This window comes from Erigeron canadensis, chromosome 5 (genome assembly GCF_010389155.1).
Source record: "Erigeron canadensis isolate Cc75 chromosome 5, C_canadensis_v1, whole genome shotgun sequence".
NCBI lineage: Eukaryota > Viridiplantae > Streptophyta > Magnoliopsida > Asterales > Asteraceae > Erigeron > Erigeron canadensis.
Window position 1 is genome coordinate 27,708,007 of NC_057765.1, and position 16,786 is coordinate 27,724,792.

Genomic DNA, 16,786 nt, shown 5'->3' on the forward strand with positions numbered 1-16,786 from the left:
ATATATCTTCATTAGGAGTCTTTGGGTCAAACCGTGAACTTCTTGAGACAACCAGAAAAAGTGTGTGAAGAAATGGTTCCTAAATATGTCCATTTGTCTGAAAAATTCTTTAGTTTTTCATTATATTAACTTCAGCCCGCTTACATGCATGGAATATTCATTTTTTGTTCTTGCAAGGAACGCCTAAATTTTTTTTACCTTAATTGTATGTCATTTCTGATTTTAAAGGAGCTTTTTCAATATTTTGTAAACTTGAGACTACAATCAATTACTATATATACAGATCTATCAATTGACATAAATAAGGAAGCATGACATTTCGATCCGCCGTTCAAAAAAAAAAAGAATAGGAATCATGACATATGACACTTACGTATGTAATACAAAGAACACAAACATGATCGACCTACTATATATAGAATTTATCGTTTACATAAACCCATATATAACATCCGCGTTAGTTGAAGAAGCTGTTCAAAAGCTTGTGAGGTCTGAGGATGCCGTGTTACAATCACTAGAAGTATTGCGGTTTGATGTAGAAATGAAAGGAGCATAATAAGTCGGCTTGGGCATCTTCATTGGGAGTTCAGGTGGTGAAGCTTCAAACATCAATACTTGAATAACTTGCCTCATTGATGGGCGCGCAATCGGGTCAGGGTGCGCACACCACAACCCAACGGCCATCAAACGCTTGATTTCTTCTTCTACAAAATCTGATCCTAGACGAGGATCGACTGCTTCAAGAAGCGTTGTGGTCCCGTAGAGATCCCAAACCCATTCCACTAATTCTTTTTCATTTGTGATGAACCGTCTGAGTAGAAAGGTTTTCTCCCACAAGCTATTTCCAGCGCAACAACTCCAAAGCTAAAAACGTCGGCTTCTTTGTTTGCCTTACCTGTCATTATATATTCGGGTGCCATGTAACCTACCGTCCCAGCCAATTTATTGGTTGTTTGAGGATCTTTCTCATGATCAACCAACTTAGCTAATCCAAAATCGCCGAGCTTTGCGTTGAAATTTGAGTCCAGCATCACATTACTCGATTTAATATCTCTATGCAAAACACAGTGCTCCCATCCATAATGTAGATATAACAACGCCGAAGCTAGGCCATGAGCAATTTTGTACCTTGTGCCCCATGACAACAAGCTCTTTTCCTTAAAGAGATGTAAATCTAAGCTCCCGTTTTCCATAAACTCATAAATAAGAAGGAGTTCTCCTTTCTCGTGGCACCAACCATTGAGTTGCACTAGATTTCTGTGCCTCAATCGGCTAATGATCTTTACTTCAGACGCGTACTCCCTGATTCCTTGTTCGGAAGTCTTTGACACCCTTTTGACCGCTATATATGCGTCTACGTCTTTCAAAAAACCTTTGTAAACCCCTCCGAAGCCCCCTTCCCCAAGCTTGTTTCTCTCTTCATCAAACCCGTCAGTTGCCATAACTAATTCCTCGTAATAGAACTTTCTAGCCCCGGTCCCCAATTCAAAATCTTTGGTCATCTCCATGCTGCCTTCTAAAGGTTCTTGCACTTGCACTTGTTTCTTTTTTTTCCTCAAAAAAGAAAAAGGGCAATGGTAGCCAAAAAGTAACTACTACTACTCCAGCTATTATTCCCACCATAAGTCCTACCTTATTTTTGCCCCTATGATCCGGAATCTTACTCATGGAGGGTGGTTTCATCACCTCTTCTTTATCACCAGGTAGATTAGAACTATAAACTTCCACGACTTCACCGTGTTTTTCTGAAACAGACCATTAGGTTTTGAAGGTCCGTCAGTTGAAGCCGAGAACCCGAAAATAACCCATTCTGGCAACACATCCCTTAAGTCCACGAGGTGATTAAGTTGGACTACGATGTCATTTGTGCTATTGTAAACCAAAACACTAAAATTACGAGAATTAGAATCATACCTTATGTGTGCTCTAGCCTCTTCTCCTTCTTCTACGCTATGATTCATCCATCGTTGATACTCAACGGAAGTAAGCGAGTTGACATCGATGCCTACGTGCTTCGATTCACCCGGCTTTGGTTGGGGTAAATAATCTTGTGGGTCCCACGGATTGCTCTCATAAGTATCAAATTCGACCGCTACAAATGGATAAGTCATTTTAAAGGTACTCGAATCAACTGGTAGCCCTATGGCTCCATTCGTTGTTATCAATGTATTATTTTCCGCAAGGAAGAATGTGAGGCCATCGGCATATAATATATTTCCCATTGTATCGATGATGAATGAAAATTCGGTATCAAAACTAGCTAGCTCCCGAGAGGATTTGTCCCATAGATGAAGTGGTTTGCGGTAAGTCGCCCGACCACGGTCTGTACGCGGGTTCTCAGGGGTCACCTGGATTCCTATATCGGAGACATAAGCTCCCACATCCAGCTTGAACTCGCCCTGTGAGTTTTGGTTAATGTTTGGAAAATCGAAAGTGATTGAAGCTGCATAAGGGATGATTAAGACAAGAATAAACAAGCAAGTTAAGGTGACCATGATTTTAAAAGAATTTTGTTGGCTATTTGAATCACACTTATTATTTTTATTATTTTTATGAGGACTAGCTGAATTTTAAAGTATAGTTTTTCTCATAAGTGAACGCTAAAGTCAACTATATATGTTTTCTGATATTTCACACTTAACTTGATAAGTCTTTTAAAACTAAGAAACTTTGAACGAATGTTTATAGTAAGAAATAACTAAAGTGTGTGTATTGTATGTAAACAACTCGAAAATAATGTTTATTCTATGTAAGAAAATGTATTTAACCAATTATAATCAGACAAGTGGCACTTTATATGGTTGCCAAGTATGTTTTCTTGCATACAATAAATATTTTTTAAAGTTGTTTACATACAATACACACAACTTTAGTTATTTATTACTGTAAACATTCGTCCAAAGTTTGTTACATTCCAGCATACTTATCCCTATTATTTTCTATTGTTTCGTATCAACTTTTGTTTTCTGTAATTTCATTTATAGTTTACTTAGTAGTCTTTATGCTTTGAACAATTTAATATATATACTTTGCAAACGGGTGTAATTTAATTAGAAACGCGTATATAAGACTTCAATTAAAGAGTTTATATTATATTATTTAGCTTTTAAGTATAACTGTTTTAACATCAAAACATTGAGTCAAACAGCTGTTTATACATAGTTAAACTGTTTATGCTTTTAAATAAATTGTTGTTCTTTCATTCGTGTTTTTTTACAACTTATTATACATAGTTAATATGTTTTATTTGTGTTTTATTTTTACAAATAAATATATGAATATAATGTTAATAAATTTTCATTTGTTTTTTTTCATTTTATCAGGCTTTAATTTATTTAATTCTACATGTAACCTCATACACTAAAAGTAATATCTTCCGAGGCAAGGCGTAGATGACATATATCTCATTAATTTTAGAATAGCATCAATTAAACAATATGATTAATAAAATAGACATTCTTACAAATTCCTTCGGTAAACCTTGGTGTCTAATCTTCCAGACATATTAGAGATAAAATCAAATAAATGTAATACAAAAAAACTGTGAAAGAACAACCAGTAAATTCAAATATAAAGAATATAATTAAAATTATGAAAAAACAAATCGTTAAATTTAAAAAATAATGTAAGAGAAATCAAAGTAACTAAAAGTAATACGGAAACATTGACGAAAACGTTTAACTTGTTCGTCTATTTATATCATATCATATCTTGCTGTTATATATATATATATATATATATAATCATTGGCAATTTGATAAGTTATATTTATAAATAACTTTAATAAGTTTTAATTATAGTGGAATGAAGTCTAATTCTAAAATATTATATTACATATTTTGGAACCATTACATACGTAAAGCATTAAATGAATATTTATCAAGTCTTTACCCAAATGCACTCCAAAGTGGTCGTCGGAGTAATAAATTAAGTGGACTCTAGAGTCAAGACCCTACGAAGGGAGAGTGACGTGCATGTGAAATGTCATTTTGCAAGTTGGTGCATCTTAATGAAGGCGTTACTCGGCTCCCATAATGCATAGGAGATTGTTGATAAAGGCTATAAAGAACATGAAGACGATAAGTTAATTGATGCGCCAAAAGGGTTAATTACATCTACCAATAAAATAAAACATGATTGCAATGTTATTGAAAGGACACGTGGTGTAATCTTCGATCGACACGTGTCCTTGAATTTTATTTATTTTATTAAATTAGTTTTTTTAATTGTATATAAATTCAATTTCATTATTCGACTTATATTTAAATTCTAACTCTCCGTTTATTAATACAAAAGACATTATAACCTTATTTAATTGATCTTTTTCTCATTAATAATTTGTCTCTTTTGTTTCTTAATTCTTTAACTCGTATTACTTATAATAAGTTTTTTATGATATAATCTATATAGCTACCATACATCATATCGTACGGGTATTAGGACTAGTAAGCTATAAAAGTGATCAAAATACCCTGGCTCTTAATGATCAAGAAGGTTGCCAATGCGGACTACTTCAAACTTCAAAGGAGGCATGAAAGATTCAAAAAAGGAGAATTCAAAAAAGTGCAAATGGAAAAACCATTTTGAATTATTTAACTTGTTTTATATTGCTCAACTACAACCTTGTCCTAGTTATGGTATTATCCAACGTTGCTGTCCTAGGATTCTCCCAGAGACGATTCACAATGGGGCAGCGGGGTCAGCTATCCCACTTCAATTTTGGTACAATGTAAATTTTTAAAATTTAAATAGTAAATTTATATAACTTTTTTAAAAAATAAGGAAAAATAATTAGACACAAACAGTTACAAAAACATTAAGTTTTTTCTATAAAAACTAATAAAACAATCAACTAATAAACTAAAACAGGATTATAGTTTTTTTTTAACCGATACGTGGTGCTATATTAAAACGACAAGTGTTGTTTTAGTCATAGTAATCATTAAAAAAATCTATTTAATAAATTTCTTATATTAGTTACATTTATATTTGATTAGGATATTTGTAAGTTAATAAATAATTTTATTTTTAAATTAAATATGTCCATATTAATGATTAAAAAGAATTGGTGATTGATGTTCAAAGTAATATATTTATATTCGTATTTGGCTGGGATATTATAAGTCAACAATTTTAATTTTGCAAACTAAGATATCCATATATTTTTTTATTATAAACTCTATTAGTTTCCTAAAATTTTTAGGATTTCTATTAAATCCATATCTTTTTTATAATAAAATCTATTATTTTCCTAAAATTCTTAGGAGTTCTATAAATCCAAGACAAAATTTTATAAGAAATGAAAAAATCATTACGCTATTAAAGTTTGTTTTCACAATGCTACAAATTTGAAGTAAGATACTACAAATTGGAGAAATTATAATGAATAAAAATAAAAAGAAAGAAAGGGTAAAAATAGTTAAAGAAAGTTGTGGATAGAAAAAGTGGTAGGTTAGATATGATAGAATGAATAAGAAATTTGGTACGTGAGATCGTGTATTTCAAGTTCAAAACTCTATACTTTCTTACATGGTTTATAAAGGTGACCATGTCAAATATGTGTATTCACTTTCTTACATGGTTTAATTTTTATTTTAACCGTGTCAAAGTTCCATTTTTCTCCTTCAATTTTACACATTTTTGTTGTCAACCTTGTAAAATAGGTATAGACTAATATCCAATTTTATAGTAATGAAACTAGCCAGCTCACAGAGTATTTATCCCATATATGAAGAAGTTCGTAGTAAATGGCCCGACCAAAAAACTTACCCAAAACTTGGGGTCTGGTCTCAGAGTCACCTGGATTCTTATATGTTCTACCGCTTACATTTAAATAATCCTGTAAGTCTTGACTTATATTTGTAAAATCAAAAAAAATTGAAGCGTCATTATTAGAGATGATTAAGACATGAAAAAAACAAGTTAAAATGGCCATGATTATTAAAAGTTGCTAAGATTGTTGATAATTAACATGAAAATATAATGCATGGAATCAAATCGATCCTATTAGCTATATAAATATTTGAAACCACAATTCGAATTCTCATTAACACTATGAAAAGTTTTTCACCTTAACATTTCTACTTTGTGCAATTCTTTCTCATAAATTTAATAATTTCATTATTATTTTATTGTTTATTAAATAAATTAAAAACTAAATTTTGATGCACGAAGAGGGATCCTCTCGCTCATCAGTTAAGAGATGACAAGAACTGATTTTATAAAGCGACGACACTGCCAGTGTCAGTTTTAGACAAAAGCAATGTTGGGGCAATCTTATCATATCACTTTTATATATGTATATCTTAGGATCTGCATATATATTTCCATCTTAGATGCTAAAGCTCATTTTTATGTCATGATATTAAGTTTATCTTGCCTCCAACGAAAATAACATTAACTAGTTGCCTACTTTTTTTTTGGCAATGAAGATAACATTAAGTTTATTTTGCAATGAAGATAATTAGTTGTGGGTATATTGGCTATGTTTGACAAGTGTTTTTGGGATTTTTAGTTTTTAATTTTAAATAAAAAACTTCTATTGTGCTAAAAACTATGTTTGGATGTGACTAACTTTAGCTTTTATTTGAAAGAAAAAATTAAAAAATAAACGATACTTTAAGTAGCGTTTCAAGTAGCTAACAATTTTGTTTAAAAGATACAACAAAATTTACAGCTACATACTACATACATTTTTGCCATACATACCTATTAATTACTAGTTTTTAATATAGCGTTTCGAGTTAATAAGACTGAAGGGAGTGGTGCATCTTGCAACCCAAAAAAGAGAGAGAGAGAGAGAGAGAGATGCGTCTTGTTTTTGCGTAGGTGGGGACAACTTTAACTCCGTTTACCCAACATGGCACATGCATTCACAATGATTAAATGTCTGATTGTAATATCTAGTCTTCTTTTAAAGTTTATGTATTTGAACAATTCAAATTTATGTATTTCGAATTTAAATATGAGACATCAAAAATATAATGTAGCAGTAGTACTTATAATCTAAAGTTCCATGCAAACTGGAGTATATTTATTTGGCTAAAAACGCATATTTTGTTTTGCTTGATATAAGATATATTTATTTGGTCAAGATATATATATATATATCTTCATTAGGAGTCTTTGGGTCAAACCGTGAACTTCTTGAGACAACCAGAAAAAGTGTGTGAAGAAATGGTTCCTAAATATGTCCATTTGTCTGAAAAATTCTTTAGTTTTTCATTTCATATTAACTTCAGCCCGCTTACATGCATGGAATATTCATTTTTTGTTCTTGCAAGGAACGCCTAAATTTTTTTTACCTTAATTGTATGTCATTTCTGATTTTAAAGGAGCTTTTTCAATATTTTGTAAACTTGAGACTACAATCAATTACTATATATACAGATCTATCAATTGACATAAATAAGGAAGCATGACATTTCGATCCGCCGTTCAAAAAAAAAAAGAATAGGAATCATGACATATGACACTTACGTATGTAATACAAAGAACACAAACATGATCGACCTACTATATATAGAAATTTATCGTTTACATAAACCCATATATAACATCCGCGTTAGTTGAAGAAGCTGTTCAAAAGCTTGTGAGGTCTGAGGATGCCGTGTTACAATCACTAGAAGTATTGCGGTTTGATGTAGAAATGAAAGGAGCATAATAAGTCGGCTTGGGCATCTTCATTGGGAGTTCAGGTGGTGAAGCTTCAAACATCAATACTTGAATAACTTGCCTCATTGATGGGCGCGCAATCGGGTCAGGGTGCGCACACCACAACCCAACGGCCATCAAACGCTTGATTTCTTCTTCTACAAAATCTGATCCTAGACGAGGATCGACTGCTTCAAGAAGCGTTGTGGTCCCGTAGAGATCCCAAACCCATTCCACTAATTCTTTTTTCATTTGTGATGAACCGTCTGAGTAGAAAGGTTTTCTCCCACAAGCTATTTCCAGCGCAACAACTCCAAAGCTAAAAACGTCGGCTTCTTTGTTTGCCTTACCTGTCATTATATATTCGGGTGCCATGTAACCTACCGTCCCAGCCAATTTATTGGTTGTTTGAGGATCTTTCTCATGATCAACCAACTTAGCTAATCCAAAATCGCCGAGCTTTGCGTTGAAATTTGAGTCCAGCATCACATTACTCGATTTAATATCTCTATGCAAAACACAGTGCTCCCATCCATAATGTAGATATAACAACGCCGAAGCTAGGCCATGAGCAATTTTGTACCTTGTGCCCCATGACAACAAGCTCTTTTCCTTAAAGAGATGTAAATCTAAGCTCCCGTTTTCCATAAACTCATAAATAAGAAGGAGTTCTCCTTTCTCGTGGCACCAACCATTGAGTTGCACTAGATTTCTGTGCCTCAATCGGCTAATGATCTTTACTTCAGACGCGTACTCCCTGATTCCTTGTTCGGAAGTCTTTGACACCCTTTTGACCGCTATATATGCGTCTACGTCTTTCAAAAAACCTTTGTAAACCCCTCCGAAGCCCCCTTCCCCAAGCTTGTTTCTCTCTTCATCAAACCCGTCAGTTGCCATAACTAATTCCTCGTAATAGAACTTTCTAGCCCCGGTCCCCAATTCAAAATCTTTGGTCATCTCCATGCTGCCTTCTAAAGGTTCTTGCACTTGCACTTGTTTCTTTTTTTTCCTCAAAAAAAGAAAAAGGGCAATGGTAGCCAAAAAAGTAACTACTACTACTCCAGCTATTATTCCCACCATAAGTCCTACCTTATTTTTGCCCCTATGATCCGGAATCTTACTCATGGAGGGTGGTTTCATCACCTCTTCTTTATCACCAGGTAGATTAGAACTATTAAACTTCCACGACTTCACCGTGTTTTTCTGAAACAGACCATTAGGTTTTGAAGGTCCGTCAGTTGAAGCCGAGAACCCGAAAATAACCCATTCTGGCAACACATCCCTTAAGTCCACGAGGTGATTAAGTTGGACTACGATGTCATTTGTGCTATTGTAAACCAAAACACTAAAATTACGAGAATTAGAATCATACCTTATGTGTGCTCTAGCCTCTTCTCCTTCTTCTACGCTATGATTCATCCATCGTTGATACTCAACGGAAGTAAGCGAGTTGACATCGATGCCTACGTGCTTCGATTCACCCGGCTTTGGTTGGGGTAAATAATCTTGTGGGTCCCACGGATTGCTCTCATAAGTATCAAATTCGACCGCTACAAATGGATAAGTCATTTTAAAGGTACTCGAATCAACTGGTAGCCCTATGGCTCCATTCGTTGTTATCAATGTATTATTTTCCGCAAGGAAGAATGTGAGGCCATCGGCATAATATATTTCCCATTGTATCGATGATGAATGAAAATTCGGTATCAAAACTAGCTAGCTCCCGAGAGGATTTGTCCCATAGATGAAGTGGTTTGCGGTAAGTCGCCCGACCACGGTCTGTACGCGGGTTCTCAGGGGTCACCTGGATTCCTATATCGGAGACATAAGCTCCCACATCCAGCTTGAACTCGCCCTGTGAGTTTTGGTTAATGTTTGGAAAATCGAAAGTGATTGAAGCTGCATAAGGGATGATTAAGACAAGAATAAACAAGCAAGTTAAGGTGACCATGATTTTAAAAGAATTTTGTTGGCTATTTGAATCACACTTATTATTTTTATTATTTTTATGAGGACTAGCTGAATTTTAAAGTATAGTTTTTCTCATAAGTGAACGCTAAAGTCAACTATATATGTTTTCTGATATTTCACACTTAACTTGATAAGTCTTTTAAAACTAAGAAACTTTGAACGAATGTTTATAGTAAGAAATAACTAAAGTGTGTGTATTGTATGTAAACAACTCGAAAATAATGTTTATTCTATGTAAGAAAATGTATTTAACCAATTATAATCAGACAAGTGGCACCTTTATATGGTTGCCAAGTATGTTTTCTTGCATACAATAAATATTTTTTAAAGTTGTTTACATACAATACACACAACTTTAGTTATTTATTACTGTAAACATTCGTCCAAAGTTTGTTACATTACAGCATACTTATCCCTATTATTTTCTATTGTTTCGTATCAACTTTTGTTTTCTGTAATTTCATTTATAGTTTACTTAGTAGTCTTTATGCTTTGAACAATTTAATATATATACTTTGCAAACAGGTGTAATTTAATTAGAAACGCGTATATAAGACTTCAATTAAAGAGTTTATATTATATTATTTAGCTTTTAAGTATAACTGTCTTAACATCAAAACATTGAGTCAAACAGCTGTTTATACATAGTTAAACTGTTTATGCTTTTAAATAAATTGTTGTTCTTTCATTCGTGTTTTTTTACAACTTATTATACATAGTTAATATGTTTTATTTGTGTTTTATTTTTACAAATAAATATATGAATATAATGTTAATAAACTTTCATTTGTTTTTTTTCATTTTATCAGGCTTTAATTTATTTAATTCTACATGTAACCTCATACACTAAAAGTAATATCTTCCGAGGCAAGGCGTAGATGACATATATCTCATTAATTTTAGAATAGCATCAATTAAACAATATGATTAATAAAATAGACATTCTTACAAATTCCTTCGGTAAACCTTGGTGTCTAATCTTTCAGACATATTAGAGATAAAATCAAATAAATGTAATACAAAAAAACTATGAAAGAACAACCAGTAAATTCAAATATAAAGAATATAATTAAAATTATGAAAAAACAAATCGTTAAATTTAAAAAATAATGTAATAGAAATCAAAGTAACTAAAAGTAATACGGAAACATTGACGAAAACGTTTAACTTGTTCGTCTATTTATATCATATCATATCTTGCTGTTATATATATATATATATAATCATTGGCAATTTGATAAGTTATATTTATAAATAACTTTAATAAGTTTTAATTATAGTGGAATGAAGTCTAATTCTAAAATATTATATTACATATTTTGGAACCATTACATACGTAAAGCATTAAATGAATATTTATCAAGTCTTTACCCAAATGCACTCCAAAGTGGTCGTCGGAGTAATAAATTAAGTGGACTCCAGAGTCAAGACCCTACGAAGGGAAAGTGACGTGCATGTGAAATGTCATTTTGCAAGTTGGTGCATCTTAATGAAGGCGTTACTCGGCTCCCATAATGCATAGGAGATTGTTGATAAAGGCTATAAAGAACATGAAGACGATAAGTTAATTGATGCGCCAAAAGGGTTAATTACATCTACCAATAAAATAAAACATGATTGCAATGTTATTGAAAGGACACGTGGTGTAATCTTCGATCGACACATGTCCTTTAATTTTATTTATTTTATTAAATTAGTTTTTTTAATTGTATATAAATTCAATTTCATTATTCGACTTATATTTAAATTCTAACTTTCCGTTTATTAATACAAAAGACATTATAACCTTATTTAATTGATCTTTTTCTCATTAATAATTTGTCTCTTTTGTTTCTTAATTCTTTAACTCGTATTACTTATAATAAGTTTTTTATGATATAATCTATATAGCTACCATACATCATATCGTACGGGTATTAGGACTAGTAAGCTATAAAAGTGATCAAAATACCCTGGCTCTTAATGATCAAGAAGGTTGCCAATGCGGACTACTTCAAACTTGAAAAGTGGCATGAAAGATTCAAAAAAGGAGAATTCAAAAAAGTACAAATGGAAAAACCATTTTGAATTATTTAACTTGTTTTATATTGCTCAACTACAACCTTGTCCTAGTTATGATATTATCCAATGTTGCTGTCCTAGGATTCTCCCAGAGACGATTCACAATGGGGCAGCGGGGTCAACTATCCCATTTCAATTTTGGTACAATGTAAATTTTTAAAATTTAAATAGTAAATTTATATAACTTTTTAAAAAAATAAGGAAAAATAATTAGACATACTTACAAATATTATCTTCATTGTCATAAACATATTTTTTTTGAAAGTCATTGGTCATCCAAATATTAATTTTGAGATAGATTTTTTCCATTGAATAATAAAAAAAACTTGAGTTATTTTAATTTTTAATAGAAAAAATGAAGAAAGTTAAAAAAAAAGCTTTCTTTGTTAGGGTATGTAAATGTGTAATAAATTAATAGTGTAACAGTATGTGAAAAAATTATTTTCTTCAAATTATTCAAGATATTTATCACAAAAAGTAATTATATTAATCATAATAATTATGTAGGAAATATATATATACATACATATATATATATATATATATAAGATAGTTATTTTATAAAAAGATACATTTTCCGGGTTTCATGCATTATGGTTTTGCGTTTTCATTTAATAAAACATTGTCCGTCATGTGTAGTCTATATATATTAAAAAAACTTGTCGTTTTTAAATATGAGTGTTACACCCGGTGTGGGAAAAAGGGTCTATTTTCTATTCTCGAGCTAGGGCCCAATTTTTTTACATTATGGGGATACGACTCTTATAAATATGTCAAACAACTTTTAAAATTGTCCCCTCATACAAAAACTTCTGACTCCGCGTGTGATTCTCCAATTACCTTATGACCAAAAGCCAAACCCATATATACCTCGTCGTCGACTTCTTTTCTTATGGACCCCCAGACCAACAAGGATGATTTAATAAAACGCGCAAAACTTTTTCCAGTTGTATGTAACTAGAAGTGTATGTACAAGTTATACGGGCTTTTGGCTCCGCTGCCCACTGGTGATGAAAATGATGTAAAACAAGTCTTTAACTTTAAATTTGACAAAGAAATATAATAACTTAAATTGTACAACGTAAGATAAATTAATGTGCTCTTGAATTTTTTAAATATTGTAAGAGTCCCTTTGAATGATTTATATAATAGTATATAAATGTGGTTTCAAAGTATGTCTAGCAATCTATACCCGACCCGCTTGACCCGTTATCTGACCCGCCCATTTTGTCAGGGCTATTTTAAAGGATCTTTCTCAATATTTTATAAACTTGGAGCGACAATCGATCACTTGCAAATATACTCGTATGAGATGACATATATAAACGCTTGGAAGCATGGCACACAGGGTACAATCTTTGGGTAGAGAAATATAATAACTCCGAATCATTTGTTACAAACACTTACAGCATTGTCAATCACATACATTTTTCGAAACCAAAGACACACAAACATGATCTACAAGAACATTTATTGTATACGTACACAGATAATATCTACGTATATTGTATGAAATATAGACACAGATAGAGCTGATGAGCTGTTCAAGACGATGTGATATTTGAGGATACCGTATTACAGCCACTAGAAGTATTGCCGTTTGATGTGGAAGTAGAAGGCACATTATAAGTCGGCTTGGGCATCTTCAATGGGAGTATAGGTGGTGAAGCTTCAAACTTCAATACTTGAATAGCTTGCCTCATTGATGGGCGTGCGATGGGGTCAGGGTGCACACACCACAACCCGACGACCATCAAACGCTTGATTTCTTCTTCTGCAAAATCTGACCCTAGACAAGGATCAACTGCTTCAAGAAGTGTTTCAGTCCCGTAGAGATCCCAAACCCATTCCACTAATTCTGTTTTCGTTTTTGAACCATCCAAGTAGAGAGGTTTTCTCCCACAAGCAATTTCCAATGCAACAACTCCAAAGCTAAAAACATCAGCTTCTTTGCTTGCCTTACCTGTCATTACATATTCGGGTGCCATGTAACCCATTGTCCCAGCCATTTTGGTTGTTTGAGAGCCTTTCTCGTGATCAACCAACCTAGCTAATCCAAAATCACCGAGTTTTGCATTGAAACATGAGTCCAGCATCACATTACTTGATTTGATATCTCTATGCAAAACGCATTGCTCCCATTCATTATGTAAATACAGCAAAGCAGAAGCCAGCCCATGAGCAATTTTGTACCTTGTAACCCATGACAACAAGCTCTTTCCCTCAAAAAGATGCAAATCTAAGCTCCCGTTTTCCATAAACTCATAAACGAGAAGGAGTTCTCCTTTCTCGTGGCACCAACCATTGAGATGCACTAGATTTCTGTGTCTCAATTGGCTAATGATCTTGACTTCTGACTCATACTCTTTGATTCCTTGTTCAGAAGTCTTTGACACCCGTTTAACTGCAATATATGTACCTCTATCTTTCAAAAAACCTTTGTAAACCCCTCCGAAGCCCCCTTCACCAAGCTTGTTTTTCTCCACAAACCCAGCAGTTGCCTTAACTAGTTCCTGGTATGAGAATTTTCTAGCCCCGGTGCCCAATTCAAAATCTTTGTTCATCTGCACACCTTCGGCAGGTTCTTGAACTCGTTTCTTTTTTTTCCTCCAACAAAGAAAAAATGCTATGATAGCCGAAAATGTAACTACTAGTACTCCAACTATTATTCCCACCATAAGTCGTCTTGTCTTGTTTTTGCCATTTTGATCTGAATTTTTGCTTAAGCTTGTCAATGTGCTATTATTCGGGCTGGTGGTTGGTGGTTTCACCTCTGCTTCATCAACGTGTAGTTTCGAACTATTAAACTTCCAAGACTTCAGCGTGTGTTTCTCAAACAGATCTCCGGTTGCAGCTGAGAACCCGAAAATAACCCTTTCTGGCAATACATCCCTTAGGTCAATGATGTGATTAAGTTCAACTCCCACACCTGTGTCATTGTAGACCAAAACATTAATATTAGTCGAAACAGAATCATACTTTACGTATACTTTACATTCTTCTCCTGTTGATACATCGTACTTCCATTGCTCATAATCAACAGAAACAAGTGAATTGACATCGATCCCTACATGCTTCCCAAATATGTCAATATCTTTTGGGTCCTTGTCATTGCTCCCAAAAGTATCAAATTCGACCGCAACAAATGGATAAGTCATACTATTACTAACTGGAAGCCCCAAGGCTTCACCCCCCGTTATCAAAGTACTATTTTCTGCAAGAAAGAATGTGAGCCCATCGGCATAAAATGTAGCATTGTTTGCCTTAATAATGAAGGAAAATTCGGTATCAAAACTAGCTTGTTCCCTTGAGGTTTTGTCCCATAGATGAAGATGTTGGTAGTAAGTCACCCGACCAGCAAATTTATTCGGATCTGAACGTTTGTTTTCAGGGGTCACTTGGATTCCTATATCAGAGACATATGCTCCATTCTCTAGAGTAAATACACCCTGCAACGTTTGATTAATATCCGGAAAATCAAAAGTAATTGAAGCTGCATAACGGATGATTAAGGCAAGAAAGAAGCAAGTCAAAATTTCCATGATTACAAGTAACCCAGTTGGCTATTTGAATCACACGTACCTTATCATTTTTATGAGGACACTATATGAACTATATGAAAAGTCCTTCGACATGTAGTACGCATGTAGGACAAGAATATAAGGCAAGTTTTCACTAGGGAACAAAAGCCAATATTCAAGAGATTCAGTGATGGAGTTTGAACATTTGTTTTGAGGGGGTCAATTTACATCCATAGTTTATATGTGAAATGTTCATTTGAAAATTAAATTTTCTGTAAAAACTAAAAAACTAATCAAAACACATTGTGATCTGAATTTAACATGTGTTTAATTGTGTTTTTATAAAACACAATGTGTTTTTATAAACCAATTTGGATGCAAGAAAATTATCAGACCTCTTGTACCATCAATCTTTCTTTCAAAAAAGGGTAATGTGTTCATTTTCTTTTTAGCTAGTCACAAATCTTTTATATACATAAAGAAGAGTTGTTTCTAGAATAATTTTTAAAAAATTTACTGATTTGACATGCTTTAACACTATTTTCGGATGTAAATTTCCGTAAGATGATGTCACATCCAATTTTTAGTACAATTAATTAAATAACATTAAAAATACTTTCGTATCAAAATTAATTTAACATCATCTATTAACTTGAAAATATTACCATATCACGATTGTTTACTTATATTTCTCAATCTCTTAACAATAACCATTAAACAAAATACCATTTCATCAATAAATAATCTGAAGATAAGTCTCTAATTATTTCTCAATCCCTAATTTCTTTTCTCTTATCTATGGTTTATATCCTAATGTGTGAATTTCATCACCTTTTTGAATTACGTACAAATTGTAAACGGAAGTTACTGGAAGGTTGTTGCAAAAATGACATTATCTACTATACTTCAGTTAGTTGTTGCAAACTAATGTCGTTGGGCTTTTTTAGTTTAGAGATATTAAATGAATTATACTTTGTATCTATTTTTATGTACATAATTTTTTATGTTAACCCGGGTTGAAACCGGGTTGATTAGCTAGTTCATTTATATACTAGTCTTTAAACAACAAACTAATACTCCATTTAATAGTCTACACTCACAACTCTATATGTATCTAACCAAAGGAATCATAGTAAGTCGGTCACACACAAAGTTACAGAGTCGCTATATGAATCGCCACAAAGGAAACATATACTCCATCTGTCTATTTTAATTATCCTATTTTGACTGATCAACTCTTTTTCTTACGACTTTAACCGTATAAGGTAAAAAAAAATAATAGTATATGAAATACGAGTAACTCACAAAGATTCAGGAAAGATTGGATGGACTTTACAATTTGGTGGAGTGAGTAAACATGAGCAAGACAAAATGGGTGTTTCAGATTCTTTGATTAGTTTTACATTTACTATAATATTTTTTTTATGCACGTATGTGCAGCCGTAAGGGCTAAGAGGTATTGTTGTTAAACTCTTATGAGTGACGAGTTGACTCTTGACTCTTTGGGCTAAGGGTTATATCCGTAAGGATTGGAAAAAACTCATGATGGACAACATCCAGTGTAAAGTTTTCAATATCGG

The 16,786-nt window shown here is 32.9% G+C and overlaps 1 protein-coding gene and 2 pseudogenes across 1 annotated transcript; all 3 read right to left on the bottom strand.

Moving 5' to 3' along the window:
* Nucleotides 1-425: 425 nt before the first annotated feature.
* LOC122599812 lies at nt 426-2,522 on the bottom strand (annotated as a pseudogene).
* Nucleotides 2,523-7,398: 4,876 nt separating this feature from the next.
* Nucleotides 7,399-9,628, bottom strand: LOC122599376 (annotated as a pseudogene).
* Nucleotides 9,629-13,042: 3,414 nt separating this feature from the next.
* Nucleotides 13,043-15,284, bottom strand: LOC122599207 (L-type lectin-domain containing receptor kinase IX.1-like). The gene has a single exon (XM_043771671.1). It carries the CDS (start codon nt 15,225-15,227, stop codon nt 13,230-13,232), a length of 1,998 nt encoding a protein of 665 aa, XP_043627606.1. The 5' UTR covers nt 15,228-15,284; the 3' UTR covers nt 13,043-13,229.
* Nucleotides 15,285-16,786: the final 1,502 nt, after the last annotated feature.